Raw genomic sequence first — 26,427 nt, 5'->3', positions numbered from 1 at the left:
CATGATGTTATACATTTTTTTATTGACTGCTTTCCATGCTAGAATGGAAACCACTTGAGGTTGAAGACTTTCTTTCCCAGAGCCTGAGCTTGATAAATGTTCAGGAGTAACTGACATTGAGAAAGATAGAAGCCTCACAAGGCATTTAAACAGTCCCAGGACGCAGGTAGGTGCTCTCTTTCAGAGAATCTTCCTCTACTGGTAGGTTGGAGAAAGGCAGAGGGTACGTGACAATATATTTCACATAGGAAATTGCCTACAGGAATCCTGCTGTAGAAAGCTGTACATCCAACTATCCTTAGTGTCAAGGAGCCTTAAAGATCCTGTCTTTATGTAACCCTTCACTACCTCCTGAATTTCTCCCAAGTTCTTTGATAGCGATAAAGCTCCCCTCTCTCCCCAGTCACTCCCATCATTAAATTATATTTCTTTTGGGACTTGTTCAGCCTTTGTCTTTTTTTCCTCTAGTAATTTGTCTCAGTGATTGGAATATGGGGGCCATCGTATTCCTCCTGGGTCTTGTGAGCCCGGGTTTAAATATATGCTCTGCTCAGCCCTCTTCTGATGTCATTTTATTTATTTGTGTTCAAAACAAACTTGCTGCCTGGGGTATCTCAGGGTTGGCCTGAAAGACCAGTTCCATTGGAGGAATTATCTTATTGCTTTTAATATTCCTAAGCAGCTACACATTTCCTTTTGCAGAAAGTCCCCTCTCCGCTAACGAATTTGTTATTCAGATGCAGTCATTGCTATCATCTCTCTGTTTCTCCTTTTGATTTGGGAAATGTCATGATTTTTCATGAGTGAAAGACTAGCAAACCCAGATGTGTTTAGTTTGTATAGACGTCTGATCCATATTCTCTTGAGAATGTTAAAAAGAAGGAAGGAAAGTTTATGCCTAAAAAATTCTGATTTTGACTGTGGCCCAAAGGAGAATGGCGATACCCACTGGTTGACGGGGGCTGGATCCCAAGGCCAGTTTCGCCATAATTGCTGGTGATGGTCTGGAACTGCCACCTTTGCTGTCATGGGTGACTACACTCTGTAGCTCAGCTTTTTCTTTTGCTGCCATTTCAGGATTTAATACTTCACCACTTACCAGCTCTTTAGTGGCTGCATGTCATTGGGCTCATGAATCTCTCTGAGCCTCCATTCCCTTAGTTAATAAATAGTATTGATATATCTTCCTTGCAGAGTTCTTGTGGATCCAATATAATTTTATATATAACTGCGTGCACACATACACACAAATATATTTTATATACAACATACACACCTATCGCTCATTGCCTTGCTCTTTGCAAGTTGCTGGTGGTGGTGGTTTTAGAAGCAGTGCAGCTAGTGTTAGCAATAGTAGTAGGAAGAGAAATGGCTGTACTTTAGCCCGTGGATTGTGTATATACACATACACACATAATTTTTGTAGGCTGCTTATAAGTTTATGTAAGTCTTATTTGGAGAATCGATAAAGAAGTAACCTTGAAGTCTTTCCTAATAAGTGGGAGAGTTTAAAACATAGAACAAAATGAGTATAAAGGAGCTTGACACTAGTAATTCAACTTAACAAATAAATACTGTACCTCTGCTCTGTACCCAGCACTGAGCTGAACAGTATAGAGATTCAAAAAATGATATAAGATGGGATCCTCCTTTAGTGATATTGACCTCACATTGATAAGCAGAACCTTACGTTTGCACTTTACAGTTACAGATTCTCATTGCAACATGGGAGTGGAATTTTGTGTGGTCTTTTGTCAGTCATAATCGAATTTTACACCAGTCTTTGTGACTTTGGTGAACACAGAAAGCGTTAGTCTTTGGTTCCTTTATATTCTGCTGTGCTTAATAAATCAGCTTCTCCTGTTTTATTCGTTAACACATTTAAGATGTAGTTTCTGCCCTTATCCTCCTCCAGAGCTGTGTCTGAAACAGGTTTGTTTTTTTTTTTTTTTTTTGGCACCTTTCTAATGCAAATCCAAATCGACACCAGAAACAAATTCAACCTAACAGACAGAATCATTTCATGTTTTAAAAATATCTGTTCAGTTGCTCTTTTAACAGATATGAGACAATATGGCACCTTCAAAATAAAACAGATCACAAGATATCAGGGAGATAGAAACTCCTAACTGTGTAAAGATTTGTCATTTATAGCCAGCCTCAATCTGAACTGAGATTCCCTGGAGAATTACATCAACAGGCTAGAATAAAAGATCCAATCAGCCCAAGTAATCGAAATGTGAAATACTCGGAAATAAGAGCTTAGGATGAGAAAAAGGGATGGTTCTTCACAGCAGAAGCCTGACTCGACCTGAATACCCACCCCATCTCACCAAATCAAGATGACATCCCAAACTTTGTGGAGTCCAAAAGCCCATCTGCTACCCATCCCGGGAGAGGCTGAAAATCTAATTTGCTGATCAAGACAGCTTTGATCTGGTGTGAGGCCTGGTGTCATCTCCTGTTTCCTTCACTCTGATGGGCAGAAATGATATTTTCTTGAGCAATCTGAGAAGTTCTGTGGAGAAAAATTCTGTTTCTGATTTGGGTAGTGAATTTGGGGAATTTAGAGCATGCAAGATGCGCCAGCGGGACCAAAACCAAATTCTGAGACATTCTAAAATGGAATTGAAACTTAATGCGCTTTATTGTTCTGTTTTCACATATCAACTCTCTGAATTCCCAGCCCCATGATGTGGGCCAACCGTTGAATGCAACTTTTCCTTTAAATTACACTGTCAGTTCTTGTATGCATGTGTTGTGATTAATGGGGTTACCCCATGTGGTTCCAGTTTGGGGAGCATCATTTTTCTTTAAAATTGCATGCTCCTTGGTGGTCTTTGCCTTTTCTTTCTAAAGATGGACATAAAAATTTCCTGATGCTGTGCGTTCTCTTAATGATGAAAACCTGCTTTAGATCTTTCCGGTAATTTACACCTCCGTATCTCGACCACTGACAGTAACTTCCTCTTGAAATGACCCAGCTGGAGTTTCCACTTAAAGCAGGATGAGAAGGGAGTGAGGATGTTTTTGTTTCTTTTCTCTCCATTCCTTTTAACCTCCCTCCTCTCCATCACCTTCCTGTTCCACTCCCTTTCTACCCCTACTCACTACTCAAGTTTCATTTAGTTCAAGTGATTGGAAAAAAAAATAAAAGCACGGTCATGATGTGGAATTGTACAAACTTGCCTATATTAATAGCATTTAACAGTAAATTGGTGTTTATATATAAAAGTACTAAATGGCTGTTTACTTAAGTATATATCATTTGTGTATATACCTGCGGACCCTATTTGGATGGAGCATATTCCTATGGCCAACCCAACATCATAACATTTTTATTGTTCGCTGGAGGTGAGGCTGGAGGTAGCTATTTATTACACGCGCAAATGCTGCACACACTTGGCGTCTCTATTCTGGATTTGTTTCTGTACATTGAAAGCGTCTGGTGCAGCTGAAGAATAAGGAAAATGAGCCAACTGAGAAAACGTCATGAAAAATCTTGAATTCAGGCACAAGTCATTGAAAAAAAAAAAAAAAAACTTGGCAAAGGAATGTGACCGTGAGGGTGAGGTAAAATGAGAAAAATGCAGGCAAGGCCACCTCTCAACAACAGTATATCTGGAGACCTGGAAACAGGCTGCTGCTGGGGTATTTATACGTTGACTTAGGGACCAGGCCTTTGGAAGATAAGGCTGCAAATTCACCCATCATTTCAAATGAAATAGAAATCACTTTTTAACAATCCATCAATCCCACTTCTGAGTACATATCCAAAAGAATTGAAAACAGGATCTGAGGACTTCCCTGGTGGTGCAGTGGTGGAGAGTGCCTGCCAATGCAGGGGACACGAGTTTGAGCCCTGGTCCAGGAGGATCTCTCATGCCACGGAGCGGCTAAGCCCAGTGCACCATGACTGCTGAGCCTGTGCTCTAGAGCCTGGGAGCCACAACTACTGAAGCCCACGTTCCTAGAGCCCGTGCTTCACAACAAGAGAAGCCACCGCAATGAGAAGCCCGCGCACCACAATGAAGAGTAGCCCCCGCTCGCCGCAACTAGAGAAAGCCCGCATGCAGCAACGAAGACCCAACGCTGCCATAAAGAAGGAAGGGAGGAAGGAAAAAAAAGAAAAGAAAAAAGAAAGAAAGAATAAGAATTACGAAAAGGCCAGCTGTGGGTCTAAAGGAGTTGGTCTTTAAAAAAAAAAGAATTGAAAACAGGATCTGGAAGAGATATTTACACACCTATGTTTATTGCAGCACTATTCACAATAGCCAAGAGGTGGAAGCAACCCAAATACCAATTGACAGATAAATGAATCAAGAAAATATACTATATAATACAATGGAATATTATGCGGCCTAAAAAGAAGGAAATCCTGCCACATGCTACAACACGGATGAGCCTTGAGGACGTTATTCTAAGTGAAATAAGCCAATCACAAAAAAGACAAATGCTGCGTAATTCCACTTCCATGAGGTACCTAGAGCAGTGACGGTCACAGAAGCAAACAGTAGAATGGTGGTTGCCAGGGGCTGGGGAGGGGCCATGGGGAGTTGTTTAATGGGTAGAGTTTCAGTCAGGCAAGGTGAAAATGTCGTAGAGCTCTAGGATTGCACAGCAAAGTGCATATAATTAGCAATACTGTACGGTACACTTACAAAGTTGTTAAAAGGGTAAATCTGTGTTATGTGGGGTTTTTTGCCTCGCCCCCTCCAAAAAGAAATACCTTTTTAACGCCAACAATTGAAAAATCTCAGAAGTTTCTTAATGTAGAAGTGGGTAGGGCTCTCTTTACCCAGACATCTTGCGAACATCCACTGTGGAGGCTCAGAGGATGGCTAGCTAATCACGTCTGTGAATCTAGAAACAACTTGCCCTGCTTGCCAAACACACGGTCGGGCTCTTGCCCAGCTCTCAGTTATTCCAGAAAAGAGTGCAAGGCTTGTCTCCTTTCTGCCACCACCTATCTACATGGTTCTCTATATTTTTACTCTTTCTCCCATTTCTTTTGTATCAGTGCCTCTCAATCTGGTAATATTAGTGGTGTCAAAAGGCATAAAGAACAGATAGTGAGCACTGATGGCCTTGTGTGAAACTAAATCACCGGGATGTCAATCTCGATTCATGAAGATAATTAAAGAGTCCCTTCAGACATCCTCACGTGACCCTGAGGAAACTTAGGGGAGGACTCATTTCTAAAGAGTTATGCAGTGCTTTCTTTCGGTGACGAGCAAATTTCTTTCCAAATCAGCTAATCTGCATTCTTCTCTCGAAGGATGCACCTTAGAAAAGCAAGGCTTTGTTTTCACCACCTCTATCCCCCTACACCTTTCTGATGACCTTTCACCTCAGTTTTCTTATCTGTAAAATATGGGCTATATACTTGTCTTGATGACTGAGAAAGCTTTACCAATGTCTTCCAATAACTACAATGAGACTCCTAAGTTCGTCTCACAAGCCTTGTAGCTTCCCAGCAGGAGGGCTGTTAGTCCCAAGGGGGCAAAAAAGGATTCTTATCAGGGAGGGAGGATCTTAGATATTACAGTGGTTTGCAAAGTTATATGCCATAGTGCTTTATTTCTCTTGTTATGAAGATTCTGCATTTAATTTTTCTTCTTTCATGAAATGATCATGGAACAGAGGTTGGGAAATACTGCCCTTGCTGTTGGGCATGTTATTCAGCCACAGCTGAAGTGAACTAGATTCAAACCAAGAGGAAAAAATGATCTAGTTCTCACATTTTGATCTTTAAAAAATAGAAAATGGCTAATCTCCTATAATATACAAGCACGCACTTAGATCCGTTCATTTCACATCAAGTACACTGGCTTCAACCTTGTTTTTAGTATTTGTGTTAAATCTATCAGGAAGTCTTGGTTCATCCAAGTCACATTTCTGTGCATTCTAAAAATGAGTCTGTAAGCAAAGTTCCTTCTAGGGCAGAATAAATCTTTTGCTTCAAACCTGCAGCTTTTCCAATGTAATAGTTCTAGGAGGGCAGGAACAAGACCCTGTGCTTTTATTCATTATGCTAGGTGCTTAACTCAGTGTCTGGTTGTTGGATCAACATGTTTGATTATTTAAAATGTTGGAGTAATGAAAGAACTTTCGTTTTAACTAAAGCTGGGACCAGAGAGAGGCAAGTGAGGTGCCTAGGGTGTAAAATTTAAGGATACACTTGCACAACCCGTATGTTTCGGGCCAAAGGCTCACTGCAGTCCTCACCCTGGTTGTAACGCAAGTGGAATCCAATTTCCAAACCCTCCCCTTTTCAGAGTTGATTTACACAGGCAATTCTCTGGAAGTGATACAGTCACAGGAGTGCGGGAACAAGGAATTTAAAACAACTGTTTCAACACCCGTCCCTTCCAGTTTTATGAGTAAATTTCTTTTTACTTGCATGTGACTCACATTGACCCCAGAGCCCTAAATTTTCCACTTCTGTCTTCTAGATCACTACGGATCTGAGGCAGCGTTGCACGGACAACCACACTGGGACATCGGCCTCAGCCCCCATGGCGGCAGGCATCATTGCACTGGCCCTGGAAGCCAAGTAAGCCTTTATCTCCATATGTCTCCACTGGCGACAGCCCCTCAGCTCAAGGACAGTTTACCCCTTCGCTAGTATACAATCTCGAGCACAACAGGCCAGAATATAATCTTCCCAATTCCACCTTTAAAACTGCAAAGATTAGGCCTTAAGAAAAGCTTCCCCTCTATTAAGGGAAAAGGCAACTTTTTTGGTTTTTATCTTCTTCAGAAATCAAACTGTGTAATTACTTTATTGTGGAGTCATAGTGCAGGCATGCCAGTTGGCTGTAACACTCTTGCCTTGTTGAGGTTTTTATTCTGGTCGGGGAATGTTCTGTGAGTCTCAGAAAGCTTAGGTCTGCCCACTTCTGGTTCCTTTCCCTGCAGGACAGCAATGCAGCTCAGATTCCATGACAGTAGAACCGTCACAGACTCACTCTGGGGAACAAAACACGTCAAGGTCATATGACAGGAGCCCAGGAAGAAAGACAACCCACTTAACTGAAATCCTTCTTAATGTAGTCAAATTTGGTGTTTAAAAGATCCCTTTGAAAGGCCCCCTCAGGTTATTTTAGGTTCTTAGGTTAGATTTATATGGTGGTAGGTCTCTCTTCTTTCTCCAAGCACCAATAGATTAGTTTGTCTTAACTCTTTGAAAACCTGATAGAGATCTACACTCCCTTACCCTCAATTTCAAAAGCCAAAATGGCCTGAAAACTGAAAGTTGTTTTTTGCACATTTGACACCAAAACTCATTTGATGGCAAAGCTTGCCCAGAACTGATTTGAAGCTATTTTCAGTCTTTATGTATTGTGAAAATTCACACATTTCACTGTAGAAGCATTAATATCTTTGATTATGAGGTGCTAGCTTGGACCCCACTGGAAGTTTTGTGTACCATATGCTGTGGACACCACATCTGAAAAAATTTTGAATTCCGAACATATCTGGTCCAAGGATTTTATAAAAGGGATTGTGGGCCTGAACTCTGAGGCCATCCCTACAAGAGGATCATAGCAAGAAGGAATTGAAGTAATTACATAAGTGTTTTTCCAAAAATAGCCTTGCATCCCTGCCCTAGGGAGGAATGGAAAGATTCTTTCATATAAACCTGATGTAGAGCCATAGCAGGTGACAGGGAAAGAATACAAGGATCATGATGAGACTCGGGTCTTAATAAGAACAGTACTGTTTCATTCCCGGTACATATTGGCTTCCCAACGTTTACAGCTGACTCTCTATAAGGCAGACAGCCTCTGTCAAGGCAGTTGGACCTCAATGTAATATGGATTCAGTAAATTGCTAAGTCACGTGTAATTCCTTGGACTGAGACAGGCAGAAGAACACAGGCTCTGGAAATGGTGGTGTCTTAGTCCATTCAAGCTGCTATAACAAAATGCCATAAACTGAGTAGCTTCTAAACAACAAACACTTATTTCTCACAGCTCTCGAAGCTGGAAAGTCCAAGATCAAGGTGCCAGCAGACTTAGTGTCTGGCAAAGACCCACTTCCTAGTTGGCTTTACATGGTAGAAGAAAGGGGCAAGGGAGATCTCTGGATAAATGTCTCTTATAAGGGCACTGATCCCATTAAAGAGGTCTCCAGCCTTGTGACCTAATCACCTCCCAAAGGCCCTACCTCCTAATACTCTCACATTGGGTATTAAGTTTCAACATACGAATTTTAAGGGGACACAAATATTCAGACCACAGCAGGTACCATATCTTTTGGTGGCCTCCTGCCCCTAAGCATTGACATTGAGAGATATTCAAGCTCCCATCAATGTTTGGATTTCTTTTGTTTTGGCAGGGTTAAATATCAAATCATTTCAACACATTTTATCTTTTAAAGTGTTAAAAGTTTAGCGAGGAGTTGGCACTTATTCTGTTCTCACTTTATAACTTTTCACTGGACTGGCACTTATTCTGTTCTCACTTTATAACTTTTCACTGGACTGTTCTGACGGCAGATTAAGTATCTGTGTTTTTAATTTGGTGACTGTAAGTTGGATTTTGAAAAATATATCGTCTTCATTCTGAAATTCTGGGTTGTTTCTCTGGAATAGTCTCCTGTCCACAAACTACTAAAAAAAAAAAAATCAGGAATTCTTCCTGCACCTCCCCGTTTCCCAAAAAAAGGATATAATCTCAAATCTGGCAACCAAGTACCATAACTGTGGCTGTACAGCACATGCTACTCAGTTCCTTGAAATACTACTATAACACTAATATTTTCAACAATAATTCTTTTAACCACTATTTAAGCTCAAATGAAAAATCCTTAATTTTATGCCTCAAACAGCACACTCAGTTGGATAAGTTTGCTTTGGGGCTGGGGAACACACTGGAAAGCTGCCTGTTTTCTTTCCCTTTGCATTTTGAGCCTTTTTTTAAGACTGATTTTTGCCAAAACTTTATTGGGTGGAAGGAAGGTCCTAGGATAGAGTTTATGTAGAAAATCCACTGTATTTTAAGATTTTAAACAGTCTAGTCCGATCATGCGGCCAAAGTATATAGTAAACAACCAGATCAGGTGAGAAAGAATAAACCTTTCCTTGCATCTCTATCGGTTTGTTCTACAGGCCAATCTTTGCCTGTAAGTGAAGCTGAAAGTTGGGGGCAATAGGTCTGAGTACCTCAAGAGTGGGTCAGGCATGGATGTGAAACTAGCATCAATAAGCAATGGGCCTCCCACGGGAGAAAAAAGTATCTAAATAGCAAAGAACTCAAGTAACAGTGTACCAAGGTTGCAGTTGTTCTCAACAAAGCCAAGTTTAACCCTTGGTAAGTGTACCTCACCCAGTCACCCAACCTCCACCACTAGTACTTCTTAGCAACACTTAAACCTTGGTATTTTGAGATTCAGCCTTTGCTATCACAAGTTAAAGAGCCTGATAGTAGTTCTCTGTTATCCACGTTCCAAGACCCCCAGTGGATGCCTTTAACCGCAGATAGTACCAAGCCCTACATGTACTATGATTTTTCCTATAAGTGCATACCTATAACAAAGTTTAATTTATAAATTAGGCACAGTAAGAAATGAAGAACAGTAACTAAAGATAGGACAATTATAACAGTATACTGTATTAAAAGTTATGTGAATGTGGTCTCTCTCAAAACATCTTATAGAACCATACGCACTCTTCTTGTGATGCTGTGAGATGATCAAATGCCTCCGTGTTGAAATGAAGTGAGGTGAATGGTGTAGGCATTGTGACGTAGTGTTAGGCTACTACTGACCTTCTGATGATGCGTCAGAAGGAGGGTCGTCTTTGGGTAATCTGGATCATCACGCCATGGTTGGCGATCTCAGGTGGGACAGGGCTGGACAGTATGAGATTTCATTGCACGACTCAGAATGTTGTACAATTTAAACTTACGAATTGTTTGTTTCTGGAATTTTCCATGTAATATTTTTGGACCACGGTTGACCATGCATAAATGAAACCGCAGAAAGAGAAGACAAGGATTGGGGCGGGGAGGTGGACCACTGTACGCCCTTATAAGGAAGGAAAAGAGAAAGCCAGAGCTGGGCAGAATTCTGACCCAGGACTCTGTCCAGCACTTCAGATATTCACCCCCTGCTCAGGTCAGATGAGTCACTGGATGAGGCTGAGCGTTCAGCTGAAAAGCTGCAGGCGGGGACTGCCAGTCCCTATCCAGCTGCATATCCCAGCTCTTTCTGCCCGACAAGGAGAAATGCATTGTTTCTCCTAACGTCACTAGGTTACAGTAGTATATACTCAGGGAAAACTGCCACCTCCCAGCTTCTTCACAGCCTGCTTCCTTTACGTCCCCACGTGCTTGCTTGCATCGGCACATTTGCCTGGATCAGTAGGACTGTGGGTCCTACTGTGGATGCTACTCCAACTGTTGACCCCTCTGCATTATGAGTCTTCTTGCTCCCCTAAGGTTGGAGCTTTCCAAAAAATCTTCTTAGGAAACTAAGGGAAGAGAAAACAAAAACAAAACAGAGAAACAGAGAAGCTTAAAGTGTTCAGGTCTCTTATCTGAATGCAACAAAAGTTTGGTCATTAACTCTGCTGTGATAACTAATAGGACTCCCAGGCCATCCTTATCCTGTGGGGTATGTAAGAACATGTGTTGTAAGAAACTCCACTGTAACTAACACACCCCCAGATCCTTGGGTAAAAGTGTACCACTCCCAAGACTGGAAGGATTCTCAGTTCTAAAAACCTACCTCCTTTTTGTCCTGAGTCTGGAGCCTCTTTAAGCTCTATAGGCACCTCTGACAGTCTGATCATAACTTTGCCTTTCTAATTACTAAACGGTTTCCTCCTGCTCCTAAAAATGTTACCTGGGTGCGAGAAGCTCTAAATATTTTCCCTTCTAAAAATCAGGAGCAATTTCAGAATAAGAGAAAACACTGGCATCTTAAAAGAGAGGCAAGAAAACTTTCTGTTTCGGGGTACCCTCATCACATATGTATTGGTTCAGATGTCTATAATATTTCTGTTGTTTGGCTTTTGTGGATTTGGGGGGAATTTTCTGGTTTTTCAGTTGAGTGAGTAGGGAATATGTAATCAGTGATTACAAGCAAACTAATTATCATTTGGTCCATTGCTACTTAAAATGACATCTTTTTATATACTGTAACTGAAAAAGTTTAAGTAAAGTAAGTGTCCTGGGAGCAGGTTTCCTTTTTTTTTTTTTTATTGAAGTATAGTTGATTTGCAATGTTGTGTTAATTTCTGCTGTATAACAAAGTGATTGTTATACATATATACACATTCTTTTTTTTAATATTTTCCATTATGGTTTATCATAGGATACTGAATATAGTTCTCTGCTATATAGTAAAAACCTTGTTGTTTATCCATTCCATATATAACACCTTACATCTGCTAACCTCAACCTCCCACTCCACCCCTCCCCCAACCCCCTCCCCCTTGGCAACCACTAGTCTGTTCTCTGTCCATGAATCTGTTTCTGTTTCATAGATAAGTTCATTTATGCCATATTTTACATTCCACACATAAGTGATATCATATACTATTTGTCTTTCTCATCTGACTTACTTCACTTAGTATGATAGCCTCTAGTTGTATCCATGTTGCTGCAAATGACATTATTGTGTTCATTTTTATGGCTGAGTAGTATTCCACTGTATATATGTATATACCACATCTTCTTGATCCACTCCTCTGTAGATGGACATTTAGGTTGTTTCCATGTCTTGGCTGTTGTGAATAGTGCTGCTGTGGACATAGGGGTGCGTGTATCTTTTTGAATTAGAGTTTTCTCTGCATATATGCCCAGGAGTGGGATTGCTGGACCATATGGTAATTCTATTTTTAGTTGTCTGAGGAACCTGGGAGCAGGTTTCTTAAATGAAGAAAGTAGTTGGGGCTTCCCTGGTGGTGCAGTGGTTGAGTGTCCGCCTGCTGATGCAGGGGACATGGGTTCGTGCCCCGGTCCGGGAAGATCCCACATGCCGCGGAGCGGCTGGGCCTGTGAGCCATGGCCGCTGAGCCTGCGCATCTGGAGCCTGTGCTCCACAACGGGAGAGGCCACAACAGTGAGAGGCCCACGTACCACAAAAAAAGAAAAGAGAAAGTAGTGAAACATAACTAATAGTGTTGAGTGAGCAACCTAGAAAAACATCAAGTCATATTTGTGAGGTGCTTTGTATCTCAATGCTGGTATATATTACCAGTACCCCAGACGTGTAGGAAGAAAAAAATATGTTGCTAGCAAATGATATTTCATATAAAATGGTTTATAAAATACAGTTGAAATAACTGACATTCATAAAAACCTAGTATTCAGAATCATAAACTCTGTTTTACTGAAAGTTTTCCTGCCTTGAGTCTGCAACTATTAGCTGAGGAAAGCTATTTCAGTAGTGTTTTATATGTTAAATTACCAGCATTAGCTCAGGAAATTCAGAATTTAAATTCACCAAAGAAACCTTTTTGCCTTGAATCGCAAATGGTCTTTCACTGGAAATTTGAACAGTATGTACTCGGCAAACAAGAAATGTGGCACAGTGAATGGTAAATAAAAGGGACTGAGTTGGGTAGAAACATCTGACATTATTTAGCACTGATACAAGGAATCTGCCACAAATTCCTGTTTTAAGTGACCCAAAGCCTTTTTCTCAGATTTCATATCTCAGGGGCCACAGGGATACTATCCTTTGAGAACATTTAATACATCCAGATCTAAATTTAGAAAATAAATAAACTGGGGTGGCAGCTGTTATTCTGTTCTATATATTCTATAATGTGTATTCCATTCTATACATATATCTATTCTATATATGCATATATGTATTCTATATATACTAGAAATAGACCTGGTACACATTAAACATTAGCTGCCCTTGGTGTTCTACACATGTGCATGCATACATACACACACATTCCTAGGTAGGCTCATCTACTTTCTTCTTATTTTCTATCTGTTCTCTCTTATTTCAATTGTCTATTACCACTGGTTTATAGAATATACCATATAGGTATATGTAGAACAAGATTCTAGAATATATAGAGAGAGAATATAGTTCTAGATAGCTTAGACAACTTCTGTTTTTGTACTACAGATGTTTTTATATGTATTACCTTCCAAACAAGGCTTAAACTCCTTGAGACTAAAGACTGTATCTTACAGACTTTATTTATGTGTATGTAATCAATATCTATTGCATACTGAAAATAATTTTTTTAACATCTCTATTGGAGTATGTTTGCTTTACAATGTTGTGTTAATTGCTGCAGTATAACAAAGTGAATCAGCTATATGAATACATATATCCCCATATCCCCTCCCTCTTTCGTCTCCCTCCCACCCTCCCTATCCCACCCCTCTAGGTGGTCACAAAGCACCGAGCTGATCTCCCTGTGCTACGCGGCTGCTTCCCACTAGCTATCTATTTTATGTTTGGTAGTGTATATATGTCCATGCCACTCTCTCACTTCATCTCAGCTTACCCTTCCCCTTCCCCCTCCCCGTGTCCTCAGGTGCATTCTCTACATCTGTCTTTATTCCTGTCCTGCCCCTAGGTTCTTCAGAACCATTTTTTTTTTAGACTCATATATGTGTGTGTGTGTGTGTGTGTGTGTGTGTGTGTGTGTGTGTGTGTGTGTGTGTTAGCATGTGGTATTTGTTTTTCTCTTTCTGACTTACTTCACTCTGTATCACAGACTCTAGGTCCATCCACCTCGCTACAAATAACTCAATTTTGTTTCTTTTTATGGCTGAGTAATATTCCATTGTATATATGTGCCACACCTTCTTTATCCATTCATCTGTCGATGAACACTTAGGTGGCTTCCATCTCCTGGCTATTGTAACTAGTGCTGCAATGAACATTGTGGTACATGACTCCTTTGAATTACGGTTTTCTCAGGGTATATGCCCAGTAATGGGATTGCTGTGTCATATGGTAGTTCTATTTTCAGTTTTTTAAGGACCCTCCATACTGTTTTCCATAGTGGCTGTGTCAATTTGCATTCCCACCAACAGTGCAAGAGGATTCCCTTTTCTCCGCACCCTCTCCAGCATTTATTGTTTGTAGATTTTTTAATGATGGCCATTCTGTCTGGTGTGAGGTAATACCTCATTGTAGTTTTGATTTGCATTTCTCTAATGATTAGTGATGTTGAGCATCCTTTCATGTGTTTGTTGGCAATCTGTATATCTTCTTTGGAGAAATGTCCACTTAGGTCTTCTGCCCATTTTTGGATTGGGTTTTTTGTTTTTTTGATATTGAGCTGCATGAGCTGCTTATATATTTTGGAGATTAATCCTTTGTCAGGTGCTTCGTTTGCAAATATTTTCTCCCATTCTGAGGGTTGTCTTTTCATCTTGTTTATGGTTTCCTTTGCTGTGCGAAAGCTTTTCAGTTTCATTAGGTCCCATTTGTTTATTTTTGATTTTATTTCCATTACTTAGGGAGATGGGTCAAAAAAGATCTTGCTGTGATTTATGTCATACAGTGTTCTGCCTATGTTTTCCTCTAAGAGTTTTATAGCATCTGGCCTTGCATTTAGGTCTTAAATCCATTTTAAGTTTATTTTTGTATATGGTGTTAGGGACTGTTCTGATTTCATTCTTTTACATGTAGGTGTCCAGTTTTCCCAGCACCACTTATTGAAGAGGCTGTCTTTTCTCCACTATATATTCTTGTCTCCATTATAAAAGATAAAGTAACCATATGTGTGTGGGTTTATCTCTGGGCTTTCTACCCTATTCCATTGATCTATATTGCTGTATTTGTGCCTGTACCATACTGTCTTGATTACTGTAGCTTTGTAGTATAGTTTGAAGTCAGGGAGCCTGATTCCTCCAGCTCCATTTTTCTTTCTCAAGATTGCTTTTGCTATTTGGGGTCATTTGTATTTCCATACAAATTGTGAATTTTTTTGTTCTAGTTTGGTGAAAAATGCCATTGGTAGTTTGAAAGGGATTGCACTGAACCTGTAGATTGCTTTGGGTAGTATAGTCATTTTCACAGTGTTGATTCTTCCAATCCAAGAGCATGGTATATCTCTCCATCTGTTTGCATCATCTTTAATTTCTTTCATCAGTGTCTTATAGTTTTTTGCATACAGGTCTTTTGTCTCCTTAGGTAGGTTTATTCCTAGGTATTTTATTCCTCTGTTGCAGTGGTAAATGGGAGTGTTTCCTTAATTTCTCTTTCAGATTTTTCATCATTAGTGTATAAGAATGCAAGAGATTGCTGTGCGTTAATTTTGTATCCTGCTACTTTACCACATTCATTGATTGATTAGCTCTAGTAGTTTTCTAGTAGCATCTTTAGGATTCTCTATGTATAGTATCATGTCATCTGCAAAGAGTGACAGCTTTACTTCTTCTTTAAAGATTTGGATTCCTTTTATTTCTTTTTCTTCTCTGATTGCTGTGACTAAAACTTCCAACACTATGTTGAATAATAGTGGTGAGAGTGGACAACCTTGTCTTGTTCCTGATGTTAGAGGAAATGGTTTCAGTTTTTCACCATTGGGAACGATGTTGGCTATGGGTTTGTCATATATGGCATTTATTATGTTGAGGTAAGTTCCCTCTATGCCTACTTTCTGGGAGTTTTTTATTATAAATGCGTGTTGAATTTTGTCGAAAGCTTTTTCTGCATTTATTGAGATGATCATATGGTTTTTCTCCTTCAGTTTGTTAATATGGTTTTTCACATTGATTGATTTGCATATATTGAAGAATCCTTGCATTCCTGGGATAAACCCCACTGATCATGGTGTATGATCCTTTGAATGTACTGTTGAATTCTCTTTGCTTGTATTTTGTTGAGGTTTTTTGCGTCTATGTTCATCACTGATATTGGCCTGTAGTTTTCTTTCTTTGTAACCTTTGTCTGGTTTTGGTATCAGAGTGATGGTGGCTTCATAGAATGAGTTTGGGAGTGTTCCTCTCTCTGCTATATTTTGGAAGAATTTGAGAAGGATAGGTGTTAGCTCTTCTCTGAATGTTTGATAGAATTTTCCTGTGAAGCCATCTGGTCCTGGGCTTTTGTTTGTTGGGAGATTTTTAATCACAGTCTCAATTTCAGTGCTTGTGATATGTATGTTTATATTTTCTATTTCTTCCTGGTTCAGTCTCGGAAGGTTGTGCTTTTGTAAGAATTTGTCCATTTCTTCCAGGTTGTCCATTTTATTGGCATAGAGTTGCTTGTAGTAGTCTCTTAGAATGCTTTGTATTTCTGCGGTGTCTATTGTAACTTCTCCTTTTTCATTTCTAATTTTATTGATTTGAGTCCTCTCCCTCTTTTTCTTGATGAGTCTGGCTAATGGTTTATCAATTTTGTTTATCTTCTCAAAGAACCAGCTTTTAGTTTTATTCATCTTTGCTATCATTTCCTTCATTTCTTTTTCATTTATTTCTGATCTAATCTTTATGATTTCTTTCCTTCTGCTAACTTTGGGGGTTCTTTTTGTTCTTCTTTCTCTAATTGCTTTAGGTGTAAGGTTAGGTTGTTTATTTGAGATGTTTCTTATTTCTTGAGGTAGGATTGTATTGCTATAAACTTCCCTCTTAGAACTGCTTTTGCTGCCTCCCATAGGTTTTGGGTTGTAGTATTTTCATTGTCCTTTGTTTCTAGGTATTTTTTGATTTCCTCTTTGATTTCTTCAGTGATCTCTTGGTTATTTAGTAGCATATTGTTTAGCCTCCACGTGTTTGTATTTTTTACAGATTTTTTTCATGTAATTGATATCTAGTCTCATAGCGTTGTGGTCGGAAAAGATACTTGATACGATTTCAATTTTCTTAAATTTACCAGGGCTCGATTTGTGACCCAGGATATGATCTGTCCTGGAGAATATTCCATGAGCACTTGAGAAGAAAGTGTATTCTGTTGTTTTTGGATGGAATGTCCTATAAATATCAATTAAGTCCATCTTGTTTAATGTGTCATTTAATGCTTGTGTTTCCTTATTTATTTTCATTTTAGATGATCTTTCCATTGGTGAAAGTGGGGTGTTAAAGTCCCCTACTATGATTGTGTTACTGTCGATTTCCCCTTTTATGGCTGTTAGCATTTGCCTTATGTATTGAGGTGCTCCTATGTTCGGTGCATAAATATTTACAATTGTTATATCTTCTTCTTGGATCGATCCCATGATAATTATGTAGTGTCCTTCTTCGTCTCTTGTAATGGTCTTTATTTTAAAGTCTATTTTGTCTGATATGAGAATTGCTACTCCAGCTTTCTTTTGATTTCCATTTGCATGGAATATCTTTTTCTGTCCCCTCACTTTCAGTCTGTATGTGTCCCTAGGTCTGAAATGGATCTCTTGTAGACAGCATATATACGGGTCTTGTTTTTGTATCCATTCAGCCAGTCTGCATCTTTTCACTGGAGCATTTAATCCATTTACATTTAAGGTAATTATCGATATGTATGTTCCTATTACCATTTTTAAAAATTTTTTTGGCTTTGGTATTGTAGGTCTTTTCCTTCTCTTGTGTTTCCTGCCTAGAGATAAAAATTAATTTTTAAAGCATCATGCTAGGAGATAAGTGAATTAGGCAGGACATAATTCAAGTATTTGTAAACTATGTCACTTGCCTTCAAAGGATCTTAAAGTATCATTAGGGGGCATATGGACACCAGCATTTACGCACAAATAATTTAAGAAAGTCTGTGAAATAGTTTTGGTGGAAAGGTGGTGGAACATGAAGGATTTGGAAGAAAATTGAAACAGTCAGACTCGATGATGATCCAAATTGGAACCTTGGTGCCATGGCATTTGTATAATCTCTATGACACCTTAAACACCATGTTTTGAACAAGTTCAATTCTAAACAAACATTAAATTAATCCATCTATTCCAACCTTCTTATTTTTTGTACAAGGGAAAGGAGGTTAATAGAACTGCTCAGTTTCATATATTATTTTTACCTCTCAGTTCCTCTCATTGCTGTTGCATAGTGACTCCTCTTACGCACTGCCACAGCTCATCCCTTACCCAGTTTACGTATCATTCCTTAGAACTGGCCTTACCCTGGGTAAATAAAGACATGATGGTATTCCCTCTTTTAGCTTCCAGAAGAAGCTAAAATTCCACTGAATTCTTCAGTGGGTTAATGTGAGACATGGAAAGATCAACGTGTGAAGAATTAAAGACGCGTTGGGCCACAGGAAGATTCACCTCATATGCTGTTGTTTTCAGAAAACTATCCCGAAAATTCTTTCTTTCTAAATTAAACTTATCGTCTGCATTTCTGTAAGACCTAAAAAGTCCATCTATATAAATGTTATGCAGTTCCCCTTCATCAACCACTTTATATCTTTGTTTTACCTTTCATTATAGTCTCTCTCTTACCTATGTATATTTCCAGTGCAAGAAAAAATGGGCCACTGCCCAAAATCTTTGGGATGCAATTATTGTGAGAAGTTAATACCTAAGACAGTTGAAAGGAAGTCTGGAGTTTTTAACAAACTGAGTTAAAATAACTAATTGAGGGGCTTCAAAGTTCTAGAACTGACCATCTTGAAGGGAGGCCACATATGAAAGATATGATAGGCATAAACATTTCTAAATATTGGAGTTAGCATCTTAGGCCTGATATCTTGTAAACTGTTCTTATCTTCTTTGTTTTGTTTTAATTAAAAACGCATTTCCGTATAAAATGTTCCATTAAAAATTCTCCCAAGGGCCACATTCAGGTGTATGAAATGTTGCAGTGGGCGGGGAGCACAAATGCATTTGATGATTGAGGTAAAATAACAGAGGATATACCAACTCTCCTTTTAGGAGGGTTTTATTTACTTCAATTAGAACTTAGCACATGCACAGATAGTGAGAATACAGGCATAAATGCTCAGGTTCTGTATAATTACAGGTTAAAGAAGGAGTTATTACACATGTCCTTCCTTTCACATACTCTTAGAGTTTCTCCTGTATTGTAATGTTGTAGTTCTGGCTTAGAATTTAGCTGAGATTTCTGGCATAAGTGGTTGGGCCATATACTGTAAAGAGGGTGAAGAAAATTAAAATGTAGTCAGGCAGGAGAGCTGAAAAAGGGGTTTGTGAGGTAGAAACAGCACACATTTCCATGTGAGGCTGAGTGGACAGAGAAAGGATGTACTGTCCTGGATTGTTCCCTATAGTGACATAATTGTAACCAGACTCACAGAGCAGTTACCACGGGCCTTCTGCCAGGACCGTGCATGAAAATAGCTTTGTTATGTCTACACACACAGAGACAATACACTGTGTCCTCTAGCACTTCGCAAGTTCAAATTATGTAGAAGCCAATTCTCACTGGACTCAACTTTGTACCCTAACTGATGATCCATGGCTTAAAACAATGCAGCTTCCAAAGGTGTCCTTTATTCCTAGAAAAGCCCTGGTCAACAGGCTTATTCACCTTGTATTATCTGGAGACTTAGCCAGTGTTTTCCATCCCCTTCCTGAGTTGAGGAAACTAAGAAACTTGATGGATGGTTGAGTTGCCCAGAGACTGAACTGAGAACAGAGAATGAATCTATTAGGTGATTATTCACTGAATGTATTTTGCTCTTATTACTGTAGTAATAAAGATTATTTCTTAAGAAGAGTAATTCTCAGTCTTGTTGCAATCCCCAGAGTTTTTCCTTGTAGAGCTGGTCAGATATCATTTTCAAGTGTCATTTGTCATATATTAGAAATGTCTCATGTTCTAAATATTCAAATTGTGATTTAACCGAAGCAGTAATGCTGGAAGATTGGGGGTGGGAACGGTCTTTACAGTGTCCTCTGGGATTTGACTGATTTCATAGCAATTATATCATTATCTATGATAGGCCATCCTCTCCACCACCTTGACAAGAATCCCATCTGAAAGGACACTATGCCTAGAATTCTATAAAAATGACACCACTCTGAGAAAACACAAAGTAGGAAGCTTCTCCCAGTTTAAGTCCACCAAAAAAAAAGTCAGTGTAGAAGAGGGGGGTTTGGAAGGAAACTTCTAATCTCATTTTTCTCATCTCTGAAAGGTACATAAAGAGACTAAGGTTGTTGGTAACATAAACCTTAGATGGAATCATTCATTCATTCAAAAGACATGTATTAATGTTCCACCGATTGTCAGTTCCTGTGCTAGGTATTGTGAATTGATTGGTGGATTGACAGAGGTGGAACTTTCATCCTATTTGGTGAGGCAGTCTGTAAAAAAGCAAACAATAAGTACTAAGAAAAACAGTAGAATAATGGGGAGTAACGGAGGTATTTTTACATACAGTGGTTAAGCAGAGACCTCTGGGAGGAAGTGACATTTTAGCTGAGACCTGAAACATGGTAAGAAGCCTACCTCGTAAAGAGCTGGCCTGTGCATTCCAGGGAGAGGGAGGAGCCAGCTCGGAAGACCCTGCGGTTGGAACAAGGTTACTGGCTTTGAGGATTAGAAAGATCTGTATGGCTAAAGTGAGGAGAGGGTTGGAAAAGTCCGGTATACATATGGCGTCATAGTAGGTAAGCATGATAAGAGATCTGTGGAGTCTTTTAAGGAGGGAGATATGAGTTGATGAAAATTTTTAAAGATCATTCCAGATTCTCCTTGGAGAAGTCCTGGTGTGGGAGCAAGGCAGGTAAACCATTTTGCAAGTTAGTTCTGTAGATCAGGAGAGGTTGGGGTAGCCTGTTCAAGGTGATGGTGATGGGGATAGAGAGAAATGGATAGATCTGCTATACATTTTGCATGTTCAGCAAACAGGGAGAGAATTAGATCATGGGCTTTGGGGTAAAGGAAAAACTCAAGGCTGAGTTCTAGTTCCTCAGCTGAGCTCTCGGGTGGATTGCATGCCATTTATTGAAATAGATACTCTTTTCTTCCCATGGGATTCTGAGAATTAGAAGAAGCATAAATACTGAATGGGACAAGGTCCCTGGGCTTAAAGGTCTGGTGACAAGACCTATAGCAAATTTCTCCTACAATTACTGACTGGGCTTTGGTGCATCAGCTTCCTAAAAGTTTATGAATTACTCCTTAGAAAAGGCTTTTCACTAAGACCATGATTGCTATAAATGTCTGAGACAATTTACATGTTTAAAAAGAGAAAGAAAATAAAGAGAATAGATTTACTTACATTATAAATTGCTCATCTACTGCCACGTCCTTTAATTTAAATAGGGTGTTAATAGCAAATTAATTTTTATGCAGTTACCCCATAAAATTGCTTAGAAAATCTACTAGTGTATTAGTGAGTTTATAAGAAGTATGTAAAATTTAGTATTTAAATTTAGTCTCTTGAGGATTTGTGGATTATATTCATTGCCAAGAAATTTTTGTTCTTGATAGTGTCTATGGTAACACCCCAAATACTATCAAATATAATTTTTCTTGCTAGGGATAAGAGAAGCTGACTTTTTTTTTCCAGGGTTCATTATAGTTTCACATCATAATCTACCACTTAATCACTTTAATCAAAGCATATTTCAGTACATTCTGCAAAATGACTTATTGTATGGCTTCCTGGAATATCACTGTCTTTGAAGATTCTCAGATGTATTCCTCAGCTCTATATTGAAACCCAGTTAAAATTCAAATCTGTTTTTATACCAAGTGTTCTTGGGCTGAGTTTTGAATCCATCGTGCCCGTGCCCACATTTTCTTGACCTATAATTTTTTGCTTCTAGAAGATTTTTGTGTCATTTGTTCAGAAGAGCATAATTGTTCCCAGTGACACTGGCATCTAGTTTTTTGTATTTAGCTGATTCCAGCATTCTTTCTGTCTCTCTTTTTAAAGAATTTTAATCATAATACACTTTGCCATTATCCATATGAGAGAAAAATAAATAAGATAAATATACTTGACAGATTGAAAGGCATGTCATTTCACTAGCATATAAGATTTATTCATCCTGACGTCAACAAGTTGTTTATGGCATTTGATGAGTCAAGCTCAAAGCAACAAATTTCTAGTAAAATATGATACCTGAAATAGAACATGCAAGGCAAAAAGCAAGACATTTTGTGCTTAGAAGATTGGCTTATTTCTTACCATCTAGGATTAAGTTCTCATTTCTCTATTCATTCTGATTCTAAATCTTATTGAGTAACCATATGTGCAACTGAGCTGAAGTAAAGTTTTACGTTCTTTGCATATGCCAGAAAAACAAGATGCCTGCAAAGCCTGGTAGTGTCATCCTACCCAGTAAAAATCATAGCACATCTGACTGTGACATACTGTGTATGGGGCAAAAGATTCTTCTTGCTGTCAGCCCCAACTGAGTGTGGAAACAGTGTGTAAGAGTGCAAGAAGGTAAAAGGAAAATGATGAAAAATGAAAGCAGCCGCCTGCTTTTATTGAATTCTTACTCTATGCCAAATACTGAACTTAGTGTTGCCACTCGTCATCTCATTTAATCCTCAAAGCGGCGCTTATAAAGTAGGCAACATCACTGTATTTCGATGTGGAAACTGAGCCTTAGAAACTTGCACAGGCAAGAAGTGATAGATCTGGAAATTGAACTCAAGGCAGTGTGACACCGCAGCCCACCATCACACTACATCATGCGTTTTAAGAGCTATAACGAGACATGGTTAATTATAAATGGCTGCTGTGACGTATAAGGGCCAGGAGTATGGAGAAGGGTGGTGAAATTTTGAGCAGAGATGATTTAGGAAGACTTTACAAAAGAAGAGGGATTTGAGCTATACTCTGAAGATTCTTTGTTTTTTAATTGAAGTATAGTTGATTTACGACGTTGTGTTAATTTCTGCTGTATGGCAGAGTGATTCAGTTATACATATATGTGCCTTCTTATTCTTTTGCATTATGGTTTATCAAAGGATATTGAATATTGTTCCCTGTGCTCTACAGTGTGACCTTGTTGTTTATCCGAAGATTCTTTTTTCAGCTTTAGGGTGCACATGAGTCTTACTGAATCTTGTTTAAAAATGCAGATTTCAGAGTCCTCAGGATAGTTTGGGTGATTCATTCGCAAGTGGCCCATAGATCAAAAGAACACCCCCATCCTGACTGTAAGCTGTCTTGAAAGTGGGTATGCTGCAGTAGCCCCATCAATAATAACAATGTTTAGCATATAGCAGGCAATCAAATACTTGTACAATGAAGGAAAGAAGGGAGGGAGAGAGGAAGGGAGGAAGGAAGGAACTCTCCCTTTGGTTTTTCTAAAGTATGGATAGAAATTATTTGCAAATGAAGCAACTGACAAAAGATTAATCTCCAAAATTTACAAGCAGCTCATGCAGCTCAATATCAAAAAAAAACCCAATCCAAAAATGGGCAGAAGACCTAAACAGACATTTCTCCGAAGAAGATATGCAGATTGCCAACAAACACACGAAAGGATGCTCAACATCACTAATCATTAGAGAAACGCAGATCAAAACTACAATGAGGTATCACCTCACACCAGTCAGAATGGCCATCATCAAAAAATCTACAAACAATAAATGCTGGAGAGGGTGTGGAGAAAAGGGAGCCCTCTTGCACTGTTGGTGGGAATGTAAATTGATACAGCCACTATGGAGAACAGTATGGAGGTTCCTTAAAAAACTAAAACTAGGGGCTTCCCTGGTGACGCAGTGGTTGAGAGTCCGCCTGCCGATGCAGGGGACGCGGGTTCGTGCCCTGGTCCGGGAAGATCCCACATGCCACAGAGCGGCTGGGCCCGTGAGCCATGGCCGCTGAGCCTGCGTGTCCGGAGCCTGTACTCCACAACGGGAGAGGCCACAACAGTGAGAGGCCCGCGTACCGCAAAAAAAAAAAAAAAAGCTAAAACTAGAACTACCATATGACCCAGCAATCCCACTACTGGGCATATACCCTGAGAAAACCATAATTCAAAAAGAGTTATGGGGCTTCCCTGGTGGCACAGTGGTTGAGGGTCCGCCTGCCGATGCAGGGGACACAGGTCCATGCCCCGGTCTGGGAAGATCCCCCATGCCATGGAGCAGCTGGGCCCGTGAGCCATGGCCGCTGAGCCTGCGCGTCTGGAGCAGTGAGAGGCCTGTGTACCGCAAAAAAAAAAAGAAAAAAAGAAAAAGCGTTATGTACCACAATGTTCATTGCAGCTCTGTTTACAGTAGCCAGGACATGGAAACAACCTAAGTGTCCATCAACAGATGAATGGATAAAGAAGATGTGGCACATGTATACAATGGAATATTACTCAGCCATAAAAAGAAATGGAATTGAGTTATTTGTAGTGAGGTGGATGGACCTAGAGTCTGTCATACAGAGTGAAGTAAGAAAGAGAAAAACAAATACCGTATGCTAACACATATATATGGAATCTAAAAGAAGAAAAGATGGTTCTGAACAGCCTAGGGGCAGGACAGGAATAAAGATGTAGACGTAGAGAATGGACTTGAGGACACGGGTAGGGGGAAGGATAAGCTGGGACGAAGTGAGAGTGGCATGGACATATATACACTACCAAATGTAAAATAGATAGCTAGTGGGAAGCAGTCGCCTAGCACAGGGAGATCAGCTCGGTGCTTTGTGATCACCTGGAGGGGTGGGATAGGGAGGGTGGGAGGAAGACTCAAGAGGGAGGAGATATAGGAACATATGTATATGTATAGCTGATTCACTTTGTTATGCAACAGAAACTAACACACCACTGTAAAGCAATTATACTCCAATAAAGATGTTAAAAAAGAAAGTATGGATAGATACCTATTCAAGTAGCTGGATTTAGTGGGGTGTAATGCCAACAAGTTTAGTCGTAACTCTAAATATTGATTAATTCATTCAAGAAATATTTATTGAGTCATGCTTGTTACCATCATTTCTTTATTTTGAAATAAACATTTTTTTTACATCTCTGAAACTGTATTACATCTTACAGTCATAGTTGTAATCTTTAGCACCATAGTTGTGATGTGATTCAGTATGTGCCTGGCAGTATTCTTGGAACTAGAATACATCTGAGCAAAACATGCATGTTCCATGCCAGAGATGCCAGGAATGGTAGAGCAGATTGAGTACAAATGTATGTGATGCTTTGGACCTGGCTCTAGTAGAGCATACATTCCATAGATTAAAGATAATAACACTAACATTAATTGCTATGAAAGGGAAAAAAAATAAAACAAAGGATAATATTGTGACAGAAAGTGGAGTAAGAGTAGAAAAGGGTGAAGAATAACAAATAAGGATAAGGCAAGGCCATCAATGAGATGATACATTTTGACAGGAGTCTTTAAAGTGATCCAACTTATACCTGGGTGTTGTGAGTTTTTACTGAGTTATTGTTTGATTGCAACATTAACCAAGTTTCTCCTTTTTTCATGCATTGGTGATGCAGTCATGGCCAAGTAGGTAACAGAAGGTCAAATGAAAAGGAGAAAACCCTGAATGATCCATAATTTTTTAAAATTCCTACAACAAATTTAGAAACACGCCTGTATATGAAACTGGTTGGACATCACTTCAGAGATTAAAATTGTTCATCCAGTCAGAAAGAATCAGCAAAAACCTTAATTTTCTGTCTTCAGTAGGCACCCCCAGTACATCTGAAAAACTTGGTACACAACTGAGGAATGTTGGGAGGAAGAAAGAGAATTTGAGTGATATTTAAGGTAGGCTCTCAGAGGAGTCTGCTTGTTATTTAGCTGTTGGAAACCTTTACAACCGACTTGAAAGAATGTTGTAGAGAGCTTCCTGGAGTGAGCATGATATGGAAGTGATTGTATTAGTCATGCTGAATTCTTATTCATTGCTCTGAATTTAGGTGCCATTAGAGTTGACATCTAATAGCCTTGTTTTCCATAGCAGATGTGTTCAATTTTATAATTTTCATTGTGTTAAAACTCTCAATTACATGTGATACCATACCTGGAACATAAAATAATTGTTATCGGTTTGTCTGAGACATCATAACATTGGAAGGTTGCCCAGAGACCATCTGGTCTGTAGAGATGCTATTTAGTGAGTGTTCGATGATCACCAGGCAGAGAAGAATAATAGTAATGCAATATAGCTTAGTTTAAAAATAAAGGTATTTTTTAATTTAAAAAAATTTAAGTGACTTATTTGGAAATTATATACTATTTTGATATAAAATTTTCTTAATTATGTGAAATGATGTTGTCCTTAATTGGCAAAATTAAAAGTTACCAATCTTCCACTGATGACTTTTGTCACTAACTTCTTAGAAGCAAATAAATATTTAACACTGAAAGATCCTAGGAAGAGCAATCCCATAGCCACCGATATCATTAGCCGGAGGACCTTTTTTTTTTTTTAACATCTTTATTGGCGTATAATTGCTTTACAATGGTGTGTTAGTTTCTGCGGTATAACAAAGTGAATCAGCTATAAATATGCATATGTTCCTATATCTCCTCCCTCTTGAGTCTTCCTCCCACCCTCCTTATCCCACCCCTCCAGGTGATCACAAAGCACCGAGCTGATCTCCCTGTGCTATGCGGCTGCTTC

The 26,427-nt window shown here is 39.2% G+C and overlaps 1 protein-coding gene across 1 annotated transcript in view; it reads left to right on the top strand.

Annotated features, from left to right (window-relative positions):
- PCSK5 (proprotein convertase subtilisin/kexin type 5) overlaps window positions 1–26,427 on the top strand; it is a 448,447-nt gene that overhangs the window by 188,021 nt on the left and 233,999 nt on the right. Inside the window, 1 exon segment of the mRNA XM_032634783.1 lies at window positions 6,456–6,556. Coding sequence (XP_032490674.1) covers window positions 6,456–6,556 — 101 coding nt within the window.

This window comes from Phocoena sinus, chromosome 6 (assembly GCF_008692025.1).
Source record: "Phocoena sinus isolate mPhoSin1 chromosome 6, mPhoSin1.pri, whole genome shotgun sequence".
Lineage (NCBI taxonomy): Eukaryota > Metazoa > Chordata > Mammalia > Artiodactyla > Phocoenidae > Phocoena > Phocoena sinus.
This window is presented reverse-complemented; position numbering and strand designations above follow the sequence as displayed.